At 33.8% G+C, this 20,906-nt stretch overlaps 1 protein-coding gene and 1 pseudogene across 1 annotated transcript; both read left to right on the forward strand.

Moving 5' to 3' along the window:
* Positions 1-1,027: 1,027 nt before the first annotated feature.
* On the forward strand, positions 1,028-2,008 carry LOC120139268. The gene has a single exon (XM_039154556.1). The coding sequence runs from the start codon at positions 1,028-1,030 to the stop codon at positions 2,006-2,008; it is 981 nt and encodes a 326-aa protein (XP_039010487.1).
* A 13,110-nt stretch (positions 2,009-15,118) lies between these two features.
* LOC120139313 lies at positions 15,119-19,838 on the forward strand (annotated as a pseudogene).
* Positions 19,839-20,906: the final 1,068 nt, after the last annotated feature.

Here is a 20,906-nt window from a genome sequence, read left to right on the forward strand (position 1 = left end):
CCCACATTCGACTCAAATTGAGATGTTTTATAATAGATTAAATATACACACTCATATGGTGGTGGATGATTCAGCAAATAAAGCTTTGTTGGATAAGACATAAAATAAAGCATATGATATCTTAGAAAGAATATCCACAAATGATTACTAATACCTTAATGCGCGCAACATATTTAGTCAGTATGGTACTACAGCAATAGACTCGGAAGCTTTCAACTCTATGGCATCTCATATTTCAACACTGACTGAAATAGTGAAAAAATTGCACAAACCAGGAGGAATGTATGAAGTTAAAGCCACATCTCTTATCACTTGAGTATATTGTGGCAATGACCATAATTTTGATGAATGCCCTCAAAATCCGAAGTCTATATATTATGTGTGGAATTATCAGAGGAATGATAATATTTTTGGAAATAAATAAAATGTTAATTTCAAAAATCATCCCAATCTTTATTGGAGAAGTTAGAATGTCGCCAATCCACAACATCAACATTATCAGCAACAACATTACACGTAACAGAACCAGATGCCACAGCCATAGGCACAACAATCTATTGCTCATCCATAGTAAATGCAGAATTACCAAGTTCAATCTTCTAACCAAACTTCAACCTTACCCCCTTTTAAAGCCATGATGAAAAAATATATGGAGAGTCAATCTTCCTCATTAAAGGCTATAAATAATTAGATGGGACAAATGGCTAATGCTCTAAATAGTAGAATGTCAGGATCACTTCCCAGCAATACTGAGAATCCTAAGAAAAATGGTAAGGAGCATTACAAGGCCATTATCACCAAAAGTGGAATCCATATTTGGTAAACAAATTGAATAAATGAAGGGAAATAATGACTAGTCCATAAGCATGGTAAAGGGAAGAGAAAAGAAGTTAAGTCTGACTCCTATGAGAGTCATTTCACATCATCAGATGCAAGACAGAGTAGTAATTTAGAATCATTGCCGACAGCAACACCTACTACATCTGATGCTCAACCAACTTCAATGTCTTGGTAAAAACAACTAAAAATGTCTCCACCATTTCCACAATGCTTCAAGAAGACAAAGGAATATCAACAATACAAAGCTTTTATTGATGTTCTTCGCCAACTCACAATTAACATTCCATTGATTGATTCTTTAGAGAAAAACACGAACTATATCAAATTCATGAAGGAAGTTCTTTCGAAGAAACGAAGACTTGGTGAGTTTAAGATAATTGCTCTTACTGAAGGCTGTAGCACTATGGCTACAAGTCAATTGCCACCAAAACTTAAGGATTCAGGGAGTTTCACTATTCCTTGTAACATTGGTGACATATTTGTAGGTAAAGCTTTAAGTGATTTGGGTGCTAGCATAAATCTAATTCCATTGTCAATCTTTAAGAAATTTTGGAGTGGTGAAGTAAGGCCCGCTATAGTTATTTTACAACTTGTCGATCGATCTATCGTGCATCCTAGTAGTATTGTGGGGAATATTCTTGTGCAAGTGAAAAAGTTTATTTTTCCTACGAACTTTATCATTTTGGATTGTGAAGCGACCAAAGAAGTTCCCATTATTCTTGGTCACTCATTCCTTGCTACATGTCGAGCTGTGATTGATGTTGAAAAAGAAGAATTAATTATGTGCTTCAATGATGAGCATATTACTTCTAATGTTTTGAATAATGTTTCTTATATAAATGACAATGTTGATTGTTTTTTACTTAATGTGATTGACATTTTTTCACGTGAACATTTGGAAGAATGCTACAGTGCTGATACAACTCTGTATGATTCAGTAACAATCGAGGAATTTTTGACTCATGAAGAAGAAGAATGTAGTAGCAAGTATTTCCAGAGCATTGAACCCTTGCAAATGAATGATCATATTCTTCAAGCACAAAATCCATCTATTGAAGAACCACCAAAGCTCAATTTGAAACCTCTTCCTGAGCATGTGAAATATTTTTATCTTGGAGAAAATGAGACACTACTAGTCATTGTGGCCATACAGCTTACAACATCATAAGAAACTCATTTAATTAATATGCTGAAGCAGCATAAGAAAGCCATTGCGTGGAGCATTGCTAATATAAAAGGTATTAGTCCATCATTTTACATGCATAAAATTCTTTTGAAGGATCCTAATATTAGTTCAATTGAACATCAGTGATGATTAAACTCGATCATGAAAGTAGTGGTTAGAAAGGAGATTATCAAATAATTTGATGTTGGGATTATATACCAGATTTCATACAACAATTGGGTCAGTTCTGTGCAATGTGTTCCAAAGAAGAGTGGTATTATTGTGGTGACAAATGATAAAAATGAATTATGGCTGACAAGAACTACTACTAGTTGAAGAATATTCATGGATTATAGGAAGCTCAATAAAGCAATAAGGAAAGACCACTTTCTATTGCGTTTATAGACCAAATGCTAGATCGACTTACTGGTAATGTTTTTTATTATTTTTTTGGATGGAAATAGTAGTTACAATCAAATTACTATAGCTCTAGAGGACTATGAAAAGCAAACGTTCACATTTTCGTATGGTATGTTTGCTTTTTGTAGAATGTCATTCATGTTATGTAATGCTCCAGTCACATTTCAGCGTTGTATGATAGTTATTTTCTCTGATATGATTGAGGATTTTCTTTAAGTATTTATGGATGATTTTTGATTCTTTGGGCATGACTTCGATAAGTGTTTGAGCAATTTGGATGCAGTTTTGAGAAGATGTGATGAGACCAACTTAGTTTTCAATTGGGAAAATTTTCATTTTTTGGTCACGGAAGGCATAGTGCTAGGGCACCGAATTTCAATCCATGGCATTAAAGTGGATAAAGAAAAAGTGGAGGTTATTGAAAAATCTCCATCAAAACCAATGTGAAGGTAATTCGAATCTTTCTTCATCATGTTAGTTTCTATAAAAGGTTTATTAAATATTTCTCTCGAACTGCTAAGCCATTGTGTTCATTGATGGAGAAAAACAAGAATTTTGTTATTGATGATGAAGTGCTTCAATCCTTTTAGACAATTAAGAAAAATCGAGCGAATGTCCATGTTATTATGGCACGTGATTGGAATTTTCCCTTTGAATTAATGTGTGATGCTAGCGATTTCGCTATAGGAACAATGTTGTGGTAACGAAAGGATAAATTGTTTCATGCTATACATTATGCAAGTATGACATTAAATGAAGCTCAGATTAACTACAAAAAATTGAAAAGGAGTTTCTTGTTGTGGTGTTTTCTTTTGATAAATTTTGTTCATATTTTATGGGCATGAAAGTGATTGTCTATATCGATCACTCGGCGCTGAAGCATTTATTTGCCAAGAAGGGTACAAAACCTTGTTTGATCCAATGGGTGCTTTTACTTTAGGAATTTGACATTGAGATTTTGATAAGAAGTTATCTAAAAATCAAGTGGTTGATCATTTATCTAGATTGGAATATGGCAACAGAGATGGCATCATTCTAGTAATAGAATATGAATTCCCTAATGAGTGTTTGCTCATTGCTACAACATTAATGTGTTATACTGATTTTGCCAACTATATAATTAGTGGGATGATGCCACTTGATCTTAATTATCAAGGTCAAAGGAAATCTATGAGGGATGTGAAGAAATACTATTGGGAGGAGCCATACTTATTTAAGTAATGCAATGATCAACTTATGCGACAATGTATCCCTCAATGGGAACAACAAAGCATTCTACAACATTGTCATAGTGCCCTATATGGAGGACATTTTGGTGGTATGTGTACTGCAGTGAAAGTGATTCAATGTGGATATTATTGGCCATCACTTTTTAAAGATGTCAATGATTTTGTAAAGCATTGTGTCGCTGCTAGGGAACAGGGAATATTTCTCGGTGTAATGAAATGCCAACACAACCTATCCTAGAGATCGAGCTATTTGCTTATGGGGATTAGACTTTATGGGTCCATACCCTTCTTAATGTGGCAACCTTTTTTTTAGTTAATGTACACTACATGTCAAAATGGGTGGATGTTGTAGCTTTTCCAAACAGCAATGCTAAAGCAGTTTTGCGATTCTTGCATAAAAATATTTTCACTTATTTTGGAACTCCTAGTGATTTTATTAGTGATGAAGGATCTCGATTTATTAGTCATCAGGTTGCTAGAGCATTGAGATATGGAGTGAAGCATAAGATTGCTATAGTATATCATCCACAGTCTAATGGTCAAGTTAAGATGTCTAACCGAGAAATCAAGCAAATTCTTAAGAAGGTGGTAAACCCTTCTATAAAAATTGGCCACAATATCTTAAAGAAGCATTGTGGGCTTATAGAATCGCTTACAAGTCGTCATTAGGGATGTCCCCTTATCGTCTTATTTATGGAAAAGTTTATCATCTACATGTAGAGCTAGAGCATAAAGCTATGTGGGCATTAAAGAGTCTGAACTTTGATCTAGATGTGGTATGTGAAAAACAAATGTTGGAGCTTAATAAGTTAGAAGAACTTTGAATTAATAAATCCTATGAGATTTCACACATTTACAAATACAAGAGTAAAAAGCGGCACGATAAAAGGGAGTTCATTGCTGGACAACAAGTGTTGTTATTTAATTCGAGATTAAAGTTGTTCCCTAGGAAATTGTGTTCTTGTTGGTCAAGCCCTTTTAAATTTCTTGAAGTTTTCCCTCATGGTGTATTATTATTAAAGAATTTAGTGGATGGAAGTACATATGAAGTTAAAGGGCGGCGTTTAAAGCATTATTGCTAGTGACAAAGCCCTAGCATCGCTTCAATCACACTAAGCAACCTCCTTCTTTTTGATACTTTTACTTTTTTGAATAAGTCAATTTTTTGACATTTATTTTTAAGTCTTTATTTTATTTTTTTCAGGTATTTTTCTTTTGATCATTCCTAGGCAGTTCTTCAAATTCTGATGCATTTCATTATTATACTAAGGCCACAACATTGAAAGGACAGTCAGCTAAGTTCTTAAGGAAAAACTCAGTATGAGTTGTTTACCATTTACCCCTCTTTCATTTTTCACTGTCTATTTTACCCTATCATAATTGCCCATTTAAATTTTATCCTTATCCCTCCATCATAAGCATTTCAAATTTCAAAACAAATTTTTTATCCCCTTTGTCATGCAACCTCTTAACTCCTACTTACTTTACCTTCTTCTCCCCGATTTTGAAACCCTTGAGATGTTCTCCTTCATTTTTCTCATCTATCTACATACTTCCATGGCCCCTAAAAGAAAGCTAAGTTCAAAGAAATCAGGTCGTACGCCTACCTTGCCTCTGGTTATATCTACGCCCCAACAACTCTCTCTGACTAAAGAAGTCACTAGATTTATGGATGATGAACAACAACGGCAATATGAAAAGGACTTCAATGGTCGAGATTTTTGTTATGAGCAAGGATTCGATTTAACTACATATGAGGATCCTTAAATCTTTGATTATATTTCTCACATGGATATGCAACGAGGTTAGGGGAAGTTTTGTGAACATTTGGATGACATCAATAAACAAGTAGTTTGGGAATTTTACAGCAATCTCACCGACCAGGCCAAGCAATTAGTCTTTGTTCGTGAGAAGATGGTTCATTAGTGGGCTAAACCGGTTAATAGCTTGTTGGGTATTATTGAGGAGCCTTATGAACATTCAGCTTTCGTGGAAAACTTAACTAAGGAATAATTAAAGCAGGTTGGGAGTGATGTTTGCTTACCCATTTATTCTTGGACGAGATCACAACGGGCGTTCGCACTATAAAATGATCGAATCTCCATCGTGATGCAAGGGTGTGGTTCATTTTTCTTAGAACCCGTTTAATGCCAACCATGCATTTTTCCACAATTACTAAGGATCATATTTTACTTCTTCATTCTATTTTGATGGAGCGAAAAATCGATGTGGGTAAAATCATTTATGTTGAAATATTTATTTGTACCTAAAAAACCTCAGGCTATTTGTATTTTCTATCATTAATCAATGCACTGTACTATCAAGCACAAGTGGTTGTTCTATCTTCTGATCATATTATTGAAAACCGTAGCCCAATCACCCCTTTTGTTGTGAGCCCAGTCACCCCTGCTGTTGTGACCCAAACACTGCTGAAAGAAGGGCTAGATCCTAATAAAGTTCATGGAGAACTATTTGTTCCCATTGCCATAACACAACTCCTACCATGGAGTGCCTCAAAATGGTTATAGCATCTGTTAGTGTTAAGCTAGATCAGGCTATAGCATTGTTGAGCCATTCTCTTTAGAATCAGTCCCAGGTGCATAGCGCCTAGGTTTAGTATTGGGAGTATGTACAAAAAAAGATCTAGCGACCAAGATGATGTTCGCGAAGCTATTCAAAAAGGCTAAAAACACTATTCCTAATCTTCCCAGTGAACAAATTAAGAGATTTATGCAACCAGAAGTGATTGATACTGGCCATAGTTGAGCTAGGACTAAAAGTCCTAATGCTACACATCTTGGAGGTGAAAAATAAATAATTGTTATTGATACCAAGTCAATGGTGTTAGAGTATGCCCAAAGACCAATCATATAATGATTGTAATAATATATTTATTTACCGATTTTATTGAATAAAGACATTGCCAATATTATTTTTAGTTATATGTATGTGTTTAACATAAACTGAAAGATAATAAAGTCAATATAATATTATTAAAACATCATAGTCAAGAATTATTATGGGCATGGACAATAATAATACGCTTAATACTAACATGTTATTGATTGATGACAAGGAGTTGTCATTGACATAGAGATGTCAAAATTGATACATGATTATATTGTTAAATAATAATGTGTTGGATTGACCCATATGAGCATATGTCTTGGATTATTATGTAACGGTCATAACATTGCTCATGGTGATGACTATATGTATGATCCTCAGACTTGAGATCAATGTCGTCCAACATATATTGTTGTATGTTTTGATACAGTTAAACATGCTCCGTAACTAGTTGCACTATAAAGACTGTTATTGAATATATCTCGATATATGTAGTGGGGTATGTATGGTTAAGATATGATTTCTCCTTCCTATATAATAGGAAATATATCACAGGCCACTTGATTGAGTGAGACTAGAAATGCATGGCCATGCTCGAATAAGTTGATATGTGATATCACAAATTATTCGTTAATTATAGTCTACTCTAGATATCAAGAAACAATAGTTGGGCTATACAAGTGTGACTATTCTAAGACTTGTGCCTATTCTAAAAATAAAGGACAAAAGAATGTAATACATAAAAGAGTTAATCACGAAGATGATATGTCAAATCATAATTTCTTTTAACTTAGGTGACAATGATTTATTGCTAGATGTCACTCATTGTATGTAATATTAGAATTGTTCTAAATTTACTACTAACGTTTCAAGAACTTACAGGGTCACACCCTAGGATTGAAATAAGCAAAGATGTACAATTTGTTGTATGTTACTAAAATATATCTAGAGTTAAGATAGTATATTTGATATACATATGATTTTAATTATCCCGAATATAGTAAATAGCCATTAAAAGAATGCAATTTAGATTACAACTCTTTTAATTAATATTTAATTCGGAATGATTAAATAAGTTTTTTAAATAAACATTAAAGATTGTAATTCAGATTATAAGTCTTTAATGTGTATTTAATTTGAATTAATTAAATAATATTTTATTTATTAATTTGAAATAACTTTAAAAACCCTAAGATGTTAGGGTAATTGAGATATTTAAATGAGGTAAGGTCTAGCAGCCGTTTGACTTCAACCATTTTTCTCAAAATTAATTTTGGGAAAAGAAAATTTGCTCTCAATCGGGTGAACTAAGTAGAGGTCGAGACGTGTTTTCGTGGAGGCTTACGATTTGATCCGTTCATGATCACCACTTCTCACTGCTGTCTTTGTTGTTTTTCAAGGAACCCATTGTAAGTATTCGCATTCTTTCCTCCCGATTTTGGTTTTACGTACTTGGATTGCTAGTGAGACCGTCGAGTTTTATTTTTGCTGTGTCGTGGGGTACGTCGACGGTCCCAACAAATGGATGATGAAGAGGAGGTCAAAGGTGAAAAAAAAGAATGAAGTGATAGTGAGAAGGAAGAGGAATCAGAGAAATCTACTAAAGTTTTACCTTTGGATGAGGAAACTCCAGGTGAATAAGAGCATGTGAGCAACAATTTGCTATGAGAGAAGGCTACTGCTGAAGCTGATGCTCCAACAGAACAAGTGATGGCTCAATTAATGAATTTAAATACCACCATAGCTGAAGGTGAAACTATTACTATTGATGAACCAAAGTTTGATGAAGTGACGGTAATTCATAATGTCATCACTGTTGTTGAACAATTAGTTGTTGTGAGTCAGCCGAAGAGAACTCCCATCGTACAAGCTACAGGTATTAAGATATTTGACCTTGATAAAGGCAAAAGTCTCATCAACTTCAGCTAGTCAAAAGAGGAAGACCTCGATAAAGGCAAAAACAATAGCAAAACGTGTATGCCCAAATGTTCTTAGCCCAAGTAAAAGCTTGAGGAAGCCCACTTAGGGGAGTCTAACTTCCCTTCCTCCTATTTTAGTTTAGTTTATTTGCTTTTCTTGTGTTGTTGTTAGCAATGCATGCATTAGGGATAATGCATCCGTTAGGTTTGGGGGTGTCTTGTTAGGTTAAAATTTCATTTAGGAATAGTTTCAAATATAGAATTGTATTAGTAATGCCATAGGATAATTTTGAAGAAATTAATGAAGTTGTTAAGTGAACTTTAATGATTCCCAATGATGATTATTAATTGATATGAAATGTTGTAGAATCTTTTCGAAACTAGGATCCTTAGAATTTTCTTTTAACACTTATGTTCTCAATACTTAGAGAATTTAGAAATTTTCAAGCTGTAAATCTCTTATCTTTATTAGACGCAATAGTAATTATTAAAAATAAGAGATAGAAAAGTTTTTATGAAATAATTTGGGTAATGCTGGTAATAGCTCCAACATAGTGAGAGAATTAAGTTGGAATACCAATATTAGTGAGGAAATATTATTGTAGCATTGAATACCTTTAACAGAGTTGATTCAGAATTTTTTTAATTTAGGCCTGTATTGATTGGATACATCTATATTACACACACTACACTATGAGGATTCTGGTTTTGATGAGATGAAATTGTATTTCCTTATTTAAGATTACATATATGCTTCACAGTAATAGCTGAGGACTGAAGAGGGAACTTTCTTGCTTGGTTAATTTCTTAAAGTTATTATGTGGCATTGTTGTTTAGATATTTCATGCATGTTCTACTTGAAGCAAGCAAAGACTTAGGTTTGGGGGTGTGATAACTCTCCAAAAGGGTTATCTTTAGTAGCCTTTTTCACCTAGGTTTAGCTTGAACTTGAGCATGTTTAGGATTAAAATTACTTAGTTCTGCATATTTTGCATTATAGGAGCATTATGGGTTGCTCAGGGCTAAAATCAATTTTTTTTGTTGAAAATTGTTACACTGATGTCACAACATTGCAGGAAATACTGATTGGATACATCAACGGTCATATAAGCTCCTGACGGTTGGGAGAAAGTTTTGGATTAGGATAGCTAGCGCATGCAGCTTTCATTTGGCTGCATATCACCTGAAACATGGGCATTTTCTATTGGGAGATGAAATTACCATTCAAGTTATAAAAGGGGAGTACTTGAGCACAAAAAGTGTGATGTTCAAGAGCCTTTTCAAGTACCCAATTCTCCACATTAAATCATCAAACACATGGAAGCCTAAGTCCTCTACCAAGGATTACTACAGCACAAGGGAAGCTTGTTGGATAGCTTTAGCGATCAGCGGATCTCCATTCAAGGCTTTTTATTGAGAGGGAGAATGATTTGAATGCTTAAACCTTTTATTGAATGATATTTCAAACTTTACATTTTGTGTTTAATTTGATACTCATTTTATGAGCTAAGTCATTTATGATTGTGGGTAGAAATACTTATAATTAAATATATAGTATTTTGATTAAATCTATAAATAGTTTCATTCGATTTGTAATATGCCTTTGTGAGCATTGGTGTTGCTGAGTAGCATAGTGTATGTTGAAAAGCATGCAACCAATTGATTATTGTTGATAATATCTTTAGCCTTTAAGATACAAAAGTTGTTCAAGTATTTCAAGAGGTTTTAATCAATTTTGTCGTATAAATTGAGTGTTGGATGTTTGCATGAGATTTGAAGCTCATAATATTGTATCCATCGATTTGATAGTTGACCACTTGCTTCCATACTGTAGCATGAACTGGTGTTTTCCCTTATTTATTTTACATTTTCTCTTTAGCATATCGTACATTTGATAAATCATTTTTTTTGCAAACTCTAATGATAAGACTCTTCTCCCTGTGGGTTAGACATACGTAACATTAATTGCTACCACTTTATTATTTGAGCAATATGTATATTTGTGTTAAATGCTATAGCATCTTACGTTGCATCACATTGGTTGCTATGATTTTATAAAAATGTGAGATGTTGGTTTTACAAGTTTACTGACGAGTAAATGACTTATATAAGTCGATTTGGAAATTCAAATGATTTTTTTAGAAAATTTTATATTTTAAATTTATTTCGTTATTTTTATACTTTTATCACCTTGTTTTAGTTATAATGCTTCACTAAGTTATACTTAGCGTGTAAGTTTTTTCACACGTAGGTAAATAAAAGGAAAAGCATATAGAGTGAGGAGTATTATGAGCATCATCGGGTAGAACCATATCTACCTCTAGTACCACTAAAAACATCCTCTGATGTTTACATTTGACTTATTAGTGACATGTATATTATGTGTTTTGGTTTTACTTTTAATTATCGTAATTTAGAATGGTTTGTATAAAGTAAACTATATAGACTTAGTATAAATATTGTTAGATAAAAATAATATTATGCATGAATAGTAGTTTATTAATTATAATTTATATAATATTGAAATGGATTTTAAATTACGGAGTTTTTAAGTAGTTTACTTTATAATATGAAACAACATATAATTGTTATGTTGCTGCCTAAAACTGAACTCGATTTGAATATTTAAATAATATATTTTCATATTATGTGATTATATTATTTATCTGAAAGGATTAAATTAGAAAAAAAACTAAAAGAAAACAATTTGTACTGGTTTTCAATTGTAGAATGTTCATAAATGATGTGTGACAACTTTGACTTGTATTTAGGTACGTATACGGGTTAAGGGTGTTACAGAAATGCAACAAATTGTTATCTTTTATGTTAGAACTTTAGGATGTTAAATAACATTGTGTTTATTCAATTGAAAAGGAGATCATTAATTAATTAAATTCAAACTTTTAATTTACCATTGCAAAGGCAATTATTAATTGACTAGGTATCAATTTTAAGGCGTTATGGGGGTGTTAATTCTTTGCTCTACTAGTAAACGACTCCTAAACTCATTTTTGGTGTGTAGACCTAAAAGTTGTTTTAATAATTTTTAAACCTAAATTTTATTAAAATAAAAAAAATATTTTGGATGATCCAATCACACCCTAAATATAGATTGGTGACTACTCCCTTTGATAAAAGATGATAAAGGAGTGATGAACGTTGATAGTAGTTAAAGAATCAAGCCTAGTGATCTAGACTCAATCAAAGAAAGGGATGGATTAGATTGTTGTCACAATATAAGGTTTTGAATGGGGAAGAAAGTTTTTCAGAAAATTAAGATAAGAACACAAGATTAAGATTAAGACAATGAAGATAAACGAATGATAAAGAAGATAAACAAAGATGATGAATGTATAAATATAGGAATACTTAGCCAAAATTAGGGTTTTGGCAATGGTGGGTGATAATGGTAACTTGAAGATGATGATGATAGTGGTGGTTGATAGATATTATCCTACGAACCTCCTAGTTGCAATTGACTAGGTAAACTAGATAATCAGTTCTAAATAGCCCTCCTAATTGCAATGAGAAGACAAACAAGAGTGTGAAGATCTCCCTACGAAGAACTTAAATAACTTAATGATGAAAAATGCTTCGAAGACGCAAGTCAATCGACACTTGCAAAATCATTATCACGTTGTATTATTAATCTAAAGAAATATGATTTACAATGGTGAATTGACCTCCTTTATATAGAAGAAGAGTTTCAATGTCCTAAGTAACTAATGAATAAAATAATAATAACTAGAGATAATGTTTGATTCTAATTCCTAATAAAATAATAAATCTAATATTAAACTATAATGAAACTTCCTATATTAAATTATATTACAAATAATCAATAAAAAAATATTAAAAATTTGTAATATTTAAATAATCACGAATTAATCTTGTATAGGAATTTCAGCATGTGTTGTCCTCACTAAAATGAATGTATCTTGAGAAATATTGTTGGAAAGCTAAGAGACATACATCGTATCTCCAAAAGTCATATCGACCAAATAACATCAGGATCCTATTCAAAAAATTTGTTGCAAGTATGCTATTGTTTTGATCTTTTTCTAAGGCTTCAGGAATGTAAATCAAGTTCGTCAGCCTTTTATGTGAGGCTTGTGGTGCAAGTATCACCCTCGAAACACATTTTTTATTTTAAATAAAAACTTAGTTTTAGTAAAAAAAACAAACCTTAAAATTATTTTAAAATTTTCTAAATGTTACTACAGTTTCACCAGAGAAGTAGATGTGGGTTTTAAATATCGAGGAGAGAAATAGAAAATGAGCTAGCAGAGGGACTAAATTGGTATAATATTTAAATTTTTAGGCTTGTTTTTAGAATTAAGACTAAATTAAAAAAATATAAACTTTGAGAGCTAAATTTGTTAAAACGTAAATTTTATTAACTGACATATCATTTTTTTTGTTCATTTTGTTTTTTGTGAAAAAAAGGATCAAATTATAACTTATGTTAACTCAGATAACTATTTTATAAATTTTCAAAATCAAAGGACTCGATAAAAGTTATAATTAGGGACTATTTATATATATTACCCTTACTTTTTTTCTTGCTTTATTTTTTGGTCTCCTTTCAGCTTCGTTTTTTTCTTTTTCATTTTAGAGGGGAAAAAAAGAAAAATAGAAGACAGAAATAAGTAAGAGGAAGCAAAAATAAGACAACGAAGAAAAGACAAAAAAATCACCTTGTTTCTGTTATTAAATGCAAAATAAAACTTACAAAATGATTGTTTTACCCTTACCAACTGTTTCTGTTGATTAATATAAAATAATTAATTTAAGCATTTTAGTCATTTAAACATATTCAGTGCTGGTGGTAGTTTGGATGATTGAGATGACTTTGTACTGATCTTGTCTTTATTTTATTCCGCAGTGTACGTGCCCATGAAAATTACAATAATAGCCTCCGTTCTCAATATTATTAATTTGGACTTCTCTTTTATTTTTTTCCACTGAAAATAAAATAGAGAAAAAAATGAGAACTTGAGTTGAATAATACATTTAAACCCAAATATGCCCATAATTTAACTTTCTTGATAAGGTTATTTTCGTAAATAAATAATAAATCTTAGGGTAAACTACAAGTTTAATACCCAACTATCAATTTTATTATGTTTTGGTTATCCAATTATTATTTTTTTCAAAATTATATCTAATGTTATGTTTTAGTTTCATTTTTGTCGTCAACCGTTAAAAATTTAACAAAACTACTAATGTAACATTTTAAAAAAATCAATAATAACGTGACATTATCTTATGGTGATATGTAAACATTACCATTAATTTTTTTAATTGTGGGTGACTAAAATGAAATGAAAGTGTAATATTAAATATGATTTTACAATAAAAAATATTAGATGACTAAAATGAAATAAAAGTGATATCTAATGTACTAAACGTATAGTTTACCCTAAATCTTATAATTTAAAGCTCAATTTCTAATAAAAATAATTTAACCCAATTTTATGTTATTGTGAAGGGGGAAAAATGAAAAGAATAAGGGTGCGTTTGGTTCACGGAATATAAGATTACCAGTGGGAATAAAAGATTACCAGGGAATAGGATTATTGGGAATGTTGTATTTTGTGTTTAGTTGGTTTAGCAGGAATGTAAGATTACCGTGTTTGGTTAAAGGAATAAAAGATTATTAGAATGTATATTTGACCAAATTGTCCTTATTATATATTTGTATAGTATTACAAATTGTAAAATTTTATATATTTTCTTTAAAAAATTAAATTCATAATATTTATATAAATTTTTTTACAAAATTAAAAATATAAAAAAGGTTTAACGAAAGGGTAAAAAAAATTTAATCCCTAAACTTCATATAAAATTTTAATTATAGACTTTTTTTTGTAAATCTAAAATAATTTAAGGATAAATTTGTAATTTAATCTTCGTAGAATTTTTATTATTCAATGATAGAAAAATGATATTTTTGAAAAAAAATAAAAATTTAAGGGCATTTTAATCGAAAACGCCGGTAATGTTACAATACCTAAAGGAAAGGGAGGTAATGACATTTCCGACAATATACCCCAAAAAATTTTCTATTGATAATAAAACATTACCGATAATAAAATTTCCGATCAATTAAATATGAAAATGTGAGATTTCTATATATGAGAATCTAGCAATCCTTCAACTTAGCAGAGAGAAAATTGGTGAAGAAAGAATAGCGACCTCTTTGCTTTTCCATCTTTTCTGATTTCTCTCTCTTTGTGGAGGCTAAGGTTATTTGAATTGAGAAAGTGAATTATCTTTTTTTCTCAGATCCGCCTCCATTTTCATCCCTTTATAAACTTCTCTCTTCTTTCTTTACTATTATTTCTTTCCTTTTGTATTCATATATTTCATAAGAAATAAACTAATGGCGATGAAGGAAGAGAAAAAGAGAAAGAAAGAAGACGACACACATCTACAGAGAGAAAGGAAATGAAAGGAAAAGAAGAGAAAGAATTGAAGAAGCTTTCAATTACACAAGCAAGAGATATGTCTAGCTTTATGAGCTTTATATCCTTTCCTTCTTCACAGCTCTAACAAGGTCTGCCAATATATATACACACACACAATAAACTTGAATATGAAAACAAAAACTGAAAATGATCAAAGGGTTAGAAGAGAACCGAAAAGTTAATCAGCAAAGACCCTTACCCTCTTTTCTTTTCGTTTCTTCTTTTCCTTAACCGAGAGAAACTGATCTTTTTCTGTCCTTTCCTTTCTGATGGGTGTTTTTGTTTGTGGGTTGCCGATCCATGATTGAACAGCAAGAAGGGGAAAGGCAATTGATAGAGTTGAGCTAAATAAACAGAAGGATAAGAAGATGATGATGATGAAGAAGAAGATACTGATATGGGAATAGCAACGCCACCACTCGTCGCATCAATTATTTCTCGAGAATCTCCACACTCCAAAAAGTTTCACCATCAAACTCCACTAATCCAACACAAGGGCAATAGTCTACTAATTCTATGTCCCAAGATTACCCACCTGGCATCTTCAGCTTCTCGAATGGGTTCGAGAGATCAGCCGTGAACCAAGAAGACCAGCAGATCCGAAGAGATAAACTAAGAGTCGAAGGCTTTGAGCCTCCATCTCCACCATTAGTAGGGATCCAAGGGGAAGAATCAAGTGCTCTTCCGGTTTATGAAGCAGCAGGTATGTTATCAGAAATGTTCAGTTTTCCTTCAGGTGCGGCTGCCGCCACGGCCTCGACCGAGTTACTAGACCACCATATAAAGCCAAATTATGTAGCACACAGGCCAAACCCAGGTCATACCACCGAGTGGGATGTAGTTGGGAGTTCGGGACAGTTAGGTGAATCAAAGAGTCACATTAACCGTGACAGTTTAGCTCAACAGCATCAGCAGCAGCTACCGAGCATTAATGCCGACTCAGCAGCTGCCATGCATCTTTTCTTGATGAATCCGCCGCAAAGATCACCATCATCTCCTCCTCCTACAGCAGCAACTTCCTCTAATACTCTTCACATGGTGCTTCCAAATCCATCTACTTCTCTTCAAGCATTTAACGTGTCAAGTCCCGGAGGGGGTTTCGGTACAAGTTCTGTTCTATCTCCACCTCAATTTACTTGGGTTCCTGATAGTGCTCATGAAAGAGGCAACACTGAAATCGGAACTGTTGTAGAAGGCCAAGGCCTTTCACTATCTTTATCATCTTCTCTGCAACACTTGAAGGCGGCTAAGGCTGAAGAATTGAGGATGGGAGATGGGGGCTTACTGTATTATAATCAAGTTGGTGGTTCCGCTGCTCATCAGTTTCAACAATACAGGAATTTGGGTGGTCATCATCAGACGGTGCATTTGCATGGCGGAGTGGAACAAAACCAGCAGGTCCATGTTGGGTTCGGATCATCACTAGGGATGGTCAATGTGTTAAGAAATTCAAAGTATGTCAAAGCAGCTCAAGAATTGTTGGAAGAGTTCTGTAGTGTCGGAAGAGGGCAGTTCAAGAAGAACAAGTTCGGTAGAAACAACACAAACCCTAATTCTAATCTTGGTAGTAGCGGCGGTGGTTCTTCAGCAACAAAGGATCTCCCTCCTTTATCAGCAACTGATAGAAATGAACATCAAAGAAGGAAGGTCAAACTTTTATCCATGCTTGATGAGGCATGTAATCGCTGACTCTCGTTCTCAATTTCATAGTTTCGGTCCCATTCTCTCTCCTTCAAGATTGAAAGACCCAAGCTTTATTTTTTTTAATTGTTCTCCAATCATTTGTTTAAACACCCTTTATTTTTCAAATCATACATCAGTAGTACCACAGCACGGTGAGAACTTTGAATATTTTAAACAAAAGAAAACCCAGCTAAAGCAAAGCCGGCTGGTGCAGTAGGGTTCTATGGGATCTAGTTGGTAGAGTTTATTATTCTTTTCACTTTGTTTTTTTTTTTTTGGTCTAATATTTCATCATTTCGTGTCACTGATTGGATTGGTGGGTGTGTTGAGTACTCACCATTAAAGATTACTATTAAAGGTATGCGTTCAATCGAGAAGCGACGTCCCTTCTGATTTCGAAGATGACTATTAGCCCACCATATTACGTACCAACAATTCTTTTGAAACCACTGTTACTGAGAGATCCATACCCATCATAGTAATATTGCAGAAAAAGCCATATCTATACATAACTTGGTTGACTCTGGGAAAGCCGTTGTTATTTCCTTTTCCTTCCCTTTTCTTCTATATTTTAACTTGGTTGGCTCATTCACCAGCGAATCAATAGGAATGTAGAAAAATAAGTCACAAGGATATTATTTGTTCCCAGTGGGTAAAGTTTCCATTAACAATCATTTCACAGTACCAAGCTTTGGTTAGTGCGTTGTAATTAATGGTATAATGTTATGGTTTGACAGGTGGAGCGGAGATACAACCACTACTGTGAACAAATGCAGATGGTGGTGAACTCATTTGATCTAGTGATGGGTTTTGGGGCAGCAGTGCCTTACACTGCCCTTGCTCAGAAGGCAATGTCAAGGCACTTTAGGTGCTTGAAAGATGCTATATCAGCACAATTTAGACAAAGTTGCGAGATGCTTGGGGATAAAGATGGAGCAGGAAGCTCAGGCATAACCAAAGGAGAGACACCCAGGCTGAGGATGTTGGAGCAAAGCTTAAGACAACAAAGAGCTTTCCATCAAATGGGTATGATGGAACAGGAAGCTTGGAGACCCCAAAGGGGCCTGCCTGAACGTTCCGTCAACATTTTAAGAGCCTGGCTTTTCGAACATTTTCTGCACCCGTACGTTACCTTTTACCTATCTATGTTATTATCTCACGCTGGTCTAACACTAGAAGAATCTACATCTTAATGAAGGTTGATAAGTGATGGGGGAGAGGGTTAAAAAATCCAACTGTCTTTTTCCTTTTTTTCCGAATTCTCATAGTGATTAGTGCGTAGAAAAAACAGTAATGCAGTGCCTTGGATGTTGTCTTGTCAGCCAAAAAGATTTTAAAAGATCTTCATTTAACAGGCCTTCTTCAGACACACTCTCTCTCATATGCACAGTGTCTCATAAACATACCCAAAGAAAAAAAAATATTCGTTTTTTTTTTTGGGTTAAAAATAAAAGAAGTGAGATGCACATGTAGAAACTGGTGATGATATTTATTCTGTAGATTCTCACGCATGAAAGGTTCAATCCCATGTAGTGGTACACTACGTAAAGATGGGATGGGAGAGGAGGTTTAGGTCTACGCTAGGACTGATTTCATTTTCTGGTCTCTATCTCAGGTACCCAAGCGATGCAGATAAGCATCAGTTAGCTCGACAGACTGGTTTATCCAGAAATCAGGTAACGTCTTACTCCTCTCTTTCACTTCTAAAACACTAAATTCAGCTCAAGATATATAGATTTTGACCTGATTATTGGCACTTATAAGAAGAAGAGAAAAGGGTGATTCTCAGGAGAACTTGCATGGATTTGGATTATATGTTTATATATTATTCGTTCATTGTTTTGAGATAGAGATAATTTCTTTTATTTAAGATTTTTTTAGCCCAGGACATAGATTCTGATTTCTGAGTAAAAGACAAAAATACTGAAACTTGGCAGATTATATTTAAGGGCAGAGACAAAGTACACAAAGAGATGAGACATCAAAGTTTTCAGCTTTAATCTTCTCTCTGTCCCTTTCTCTCTCATATCAAATACTGAGGATGGCATCCTCCAGGCTCCAGCCACACGATAAAGCCCCCATAAATACACTAAGTTTAAATTTTCTGTACTTCAAAGTAACAGTAGTAAACATTTTTTTTACTCCACCATACTTCATTCTTTAATTTCGTGTGCAGTATAGAGTAATATTCTATAATAAGTACTAGTCCTCCTCCGGGATCCACGAAGAGTGTTATTCAAGTTTAATTAATTAGTTTGCAGGTGCAGAGTTTATATTTTCTCTCTCGTTGTAATCTGCATGCATGAAAGCCAAAATGGATAAACGTGTTGGCTGCAAAGTATTGTATATAGGAAAAGACAAAAACCTAATTCTAGTACCATGTCTTTCATAATTTATAACTCAGTAAGAAGAAGAAGAAGACAGTGATTCAGAACTCTTAAATGCAGCTTCCCCCACATATGTTACCCTCATTTCAATAATAGTAATAATAACTGATTATGGGTATTGGATACGGTGACTATCGTGGCTAAAAAAACGACATCTTTGAGCATACTGTTGTCTTTGGTTGGGAGAAGTTTAAATGTATTGTTAATGAAAATATTATATGTATGATTTGCAGGTTTCAAATTGGTTCATAAATGCCAGGGTTCGGTTGTGGAAACCCATGGTGGAAGAGATGTACCAGCAAGAAACAAAAGAAGGAGAAGATGATAATAATGGTAATAACAATAATACAGAGAGAGAAAGTAACCCAAATGCACAAACATCAACGCCCTCGACAACAGCAGCGCCAACTACTACAACAACCACACCAGCAGGCAAAAGATTCCAAATCAATGCCACTGAAAACGACCCTTCACTCATTGCAATCAAAACTGCCCAATGCTTATCCGAAAACCAACCAAAACGATCCAACCCCACCTCCTCCGAGGTGGTGCAGCTGATTTCCCAGCCTTTCACCACAGCCACAGCCGAAGGAACGTATCATCGTGGTGGTGTCGTTGCGGCGGATTACGGGACCACCGCCGGTGGTGATGATGACATTGGTTCTAGTCTCATAAGGTCGGGGACCACGGCTGGTGATGTATCCCTCACTTTAGGGCTACGCCATGATGGAAACATGCCCGATAATACGTCTTCTTCTTTCTCACTTGGAGATTTCGGGGGCTGTTGATTTATTTCCAAATACACATTTCAATTCCATAGTATTCTCTTAAGATTAAAAAAAAACAATAATCCCATTTTGATTTCTTTTTCCACCCCATTTTCTTCAATTTTATTAAGAAAAAATATAAGTGCAGGATGATAAACCGTGGCAGTATTTTAGCTACTTGTATTTTGCTTTACTATTATAATTTGTATAGTAGATTGTTTTATTTATGTACAATGTACTTAAAGTCTTGGGTTTTCGAGCTTTATATTTTTCTACAATAACAATAAATATTCATCTTTCATGCTTTTTCAGCACAAAAAGATTAACAATACATGTTAAAGATTAACAATACATGTTCCTCTATTTTATTTATTTCAACAATTTAAATAATATTCTTAATTCTCGTGTTTAATTATTTTATATTTATTAAAATACTTTATGTGACATGATTTTTTTATTAATGATATTAAATTCAATAATTATAGTGTTGATAAACGTGAAAATTTCTCTTCAAGTGTCAAAAGAAACTCTAAAATGATAATTTTCGTAACATAATTTTTTTAATAGAAGTTACTAGTTCTAGACACTAATTTTTTATTTTATTTTTAATTATTATTATTATTATTATATATATATATTATTAAATAAAAAAACATGTCCAATTATAAATCTCGGAGCCCAACAACCCGAGGCCCAAACTCGGTGGCCCAATAGTAACCCTAAACCCAATTAGGGTTTGTATCCCATGCACCCAGCCGTAGCTTCTATCAACTGTTGGATCTGATTAGATCCAACGGTCCCCAGATGCACCAGAAGTAACCCTAGGGTTATGATACCCCTAGGGCCACATCGCCGACTCCTCTGCTACCACGCGGCCGCCTCCTCCAACGTCGCTCCACCCGTTGCCATGACGCCCGTCGAAGCTCTCAGAAGAGCCATTCCAACCGCACACGCGTCGCCATTCTTCGGTGAGCAACCAAAACCATCAAATATTCAAACCAAAAAATAGAAAGAGGCTTACCGAGGAAGCAGTACCGCCACCGGAGTCTCAACGCGCCTCCACGAGCCACCAAAATATTCGAAATACCCGAAGGTATTTCACTAGATCTACTCTGATTAGGAGTTTTTTAGGGGAAACTAAGGCCAGATTCGGCCTTGGGGGTGTTCGGGGCTTCATTT

The sequence above is a fragment of the Hibiscus syriacus genome, unplaced genomic scaffold (genome assembly GCF_006381635.1).
Source record: "Hibiscus syriacus cultivar Baekdansim isolate YM2019G1 unplaced genomic scaffold, ASM638163v2 tig00110733_pilon, whole genome shotgun sequence".
NCBI lineage: Eukaryota > Viridiplantae > Streptophyta > Magnoliopsida > Malvales > Malvaceae > Hibiscus > Hibiscus syriacus.

Bases quoted from the DNA above. Each gene is read 5' to 3' on its own strand.
- LOC120139268 (XM_039154556.1), top strand. From the start codon at position 1,028: ATGTCTCCACCATTTCCACAATGCTTCAAGAAGACAAAGGAATATCAA.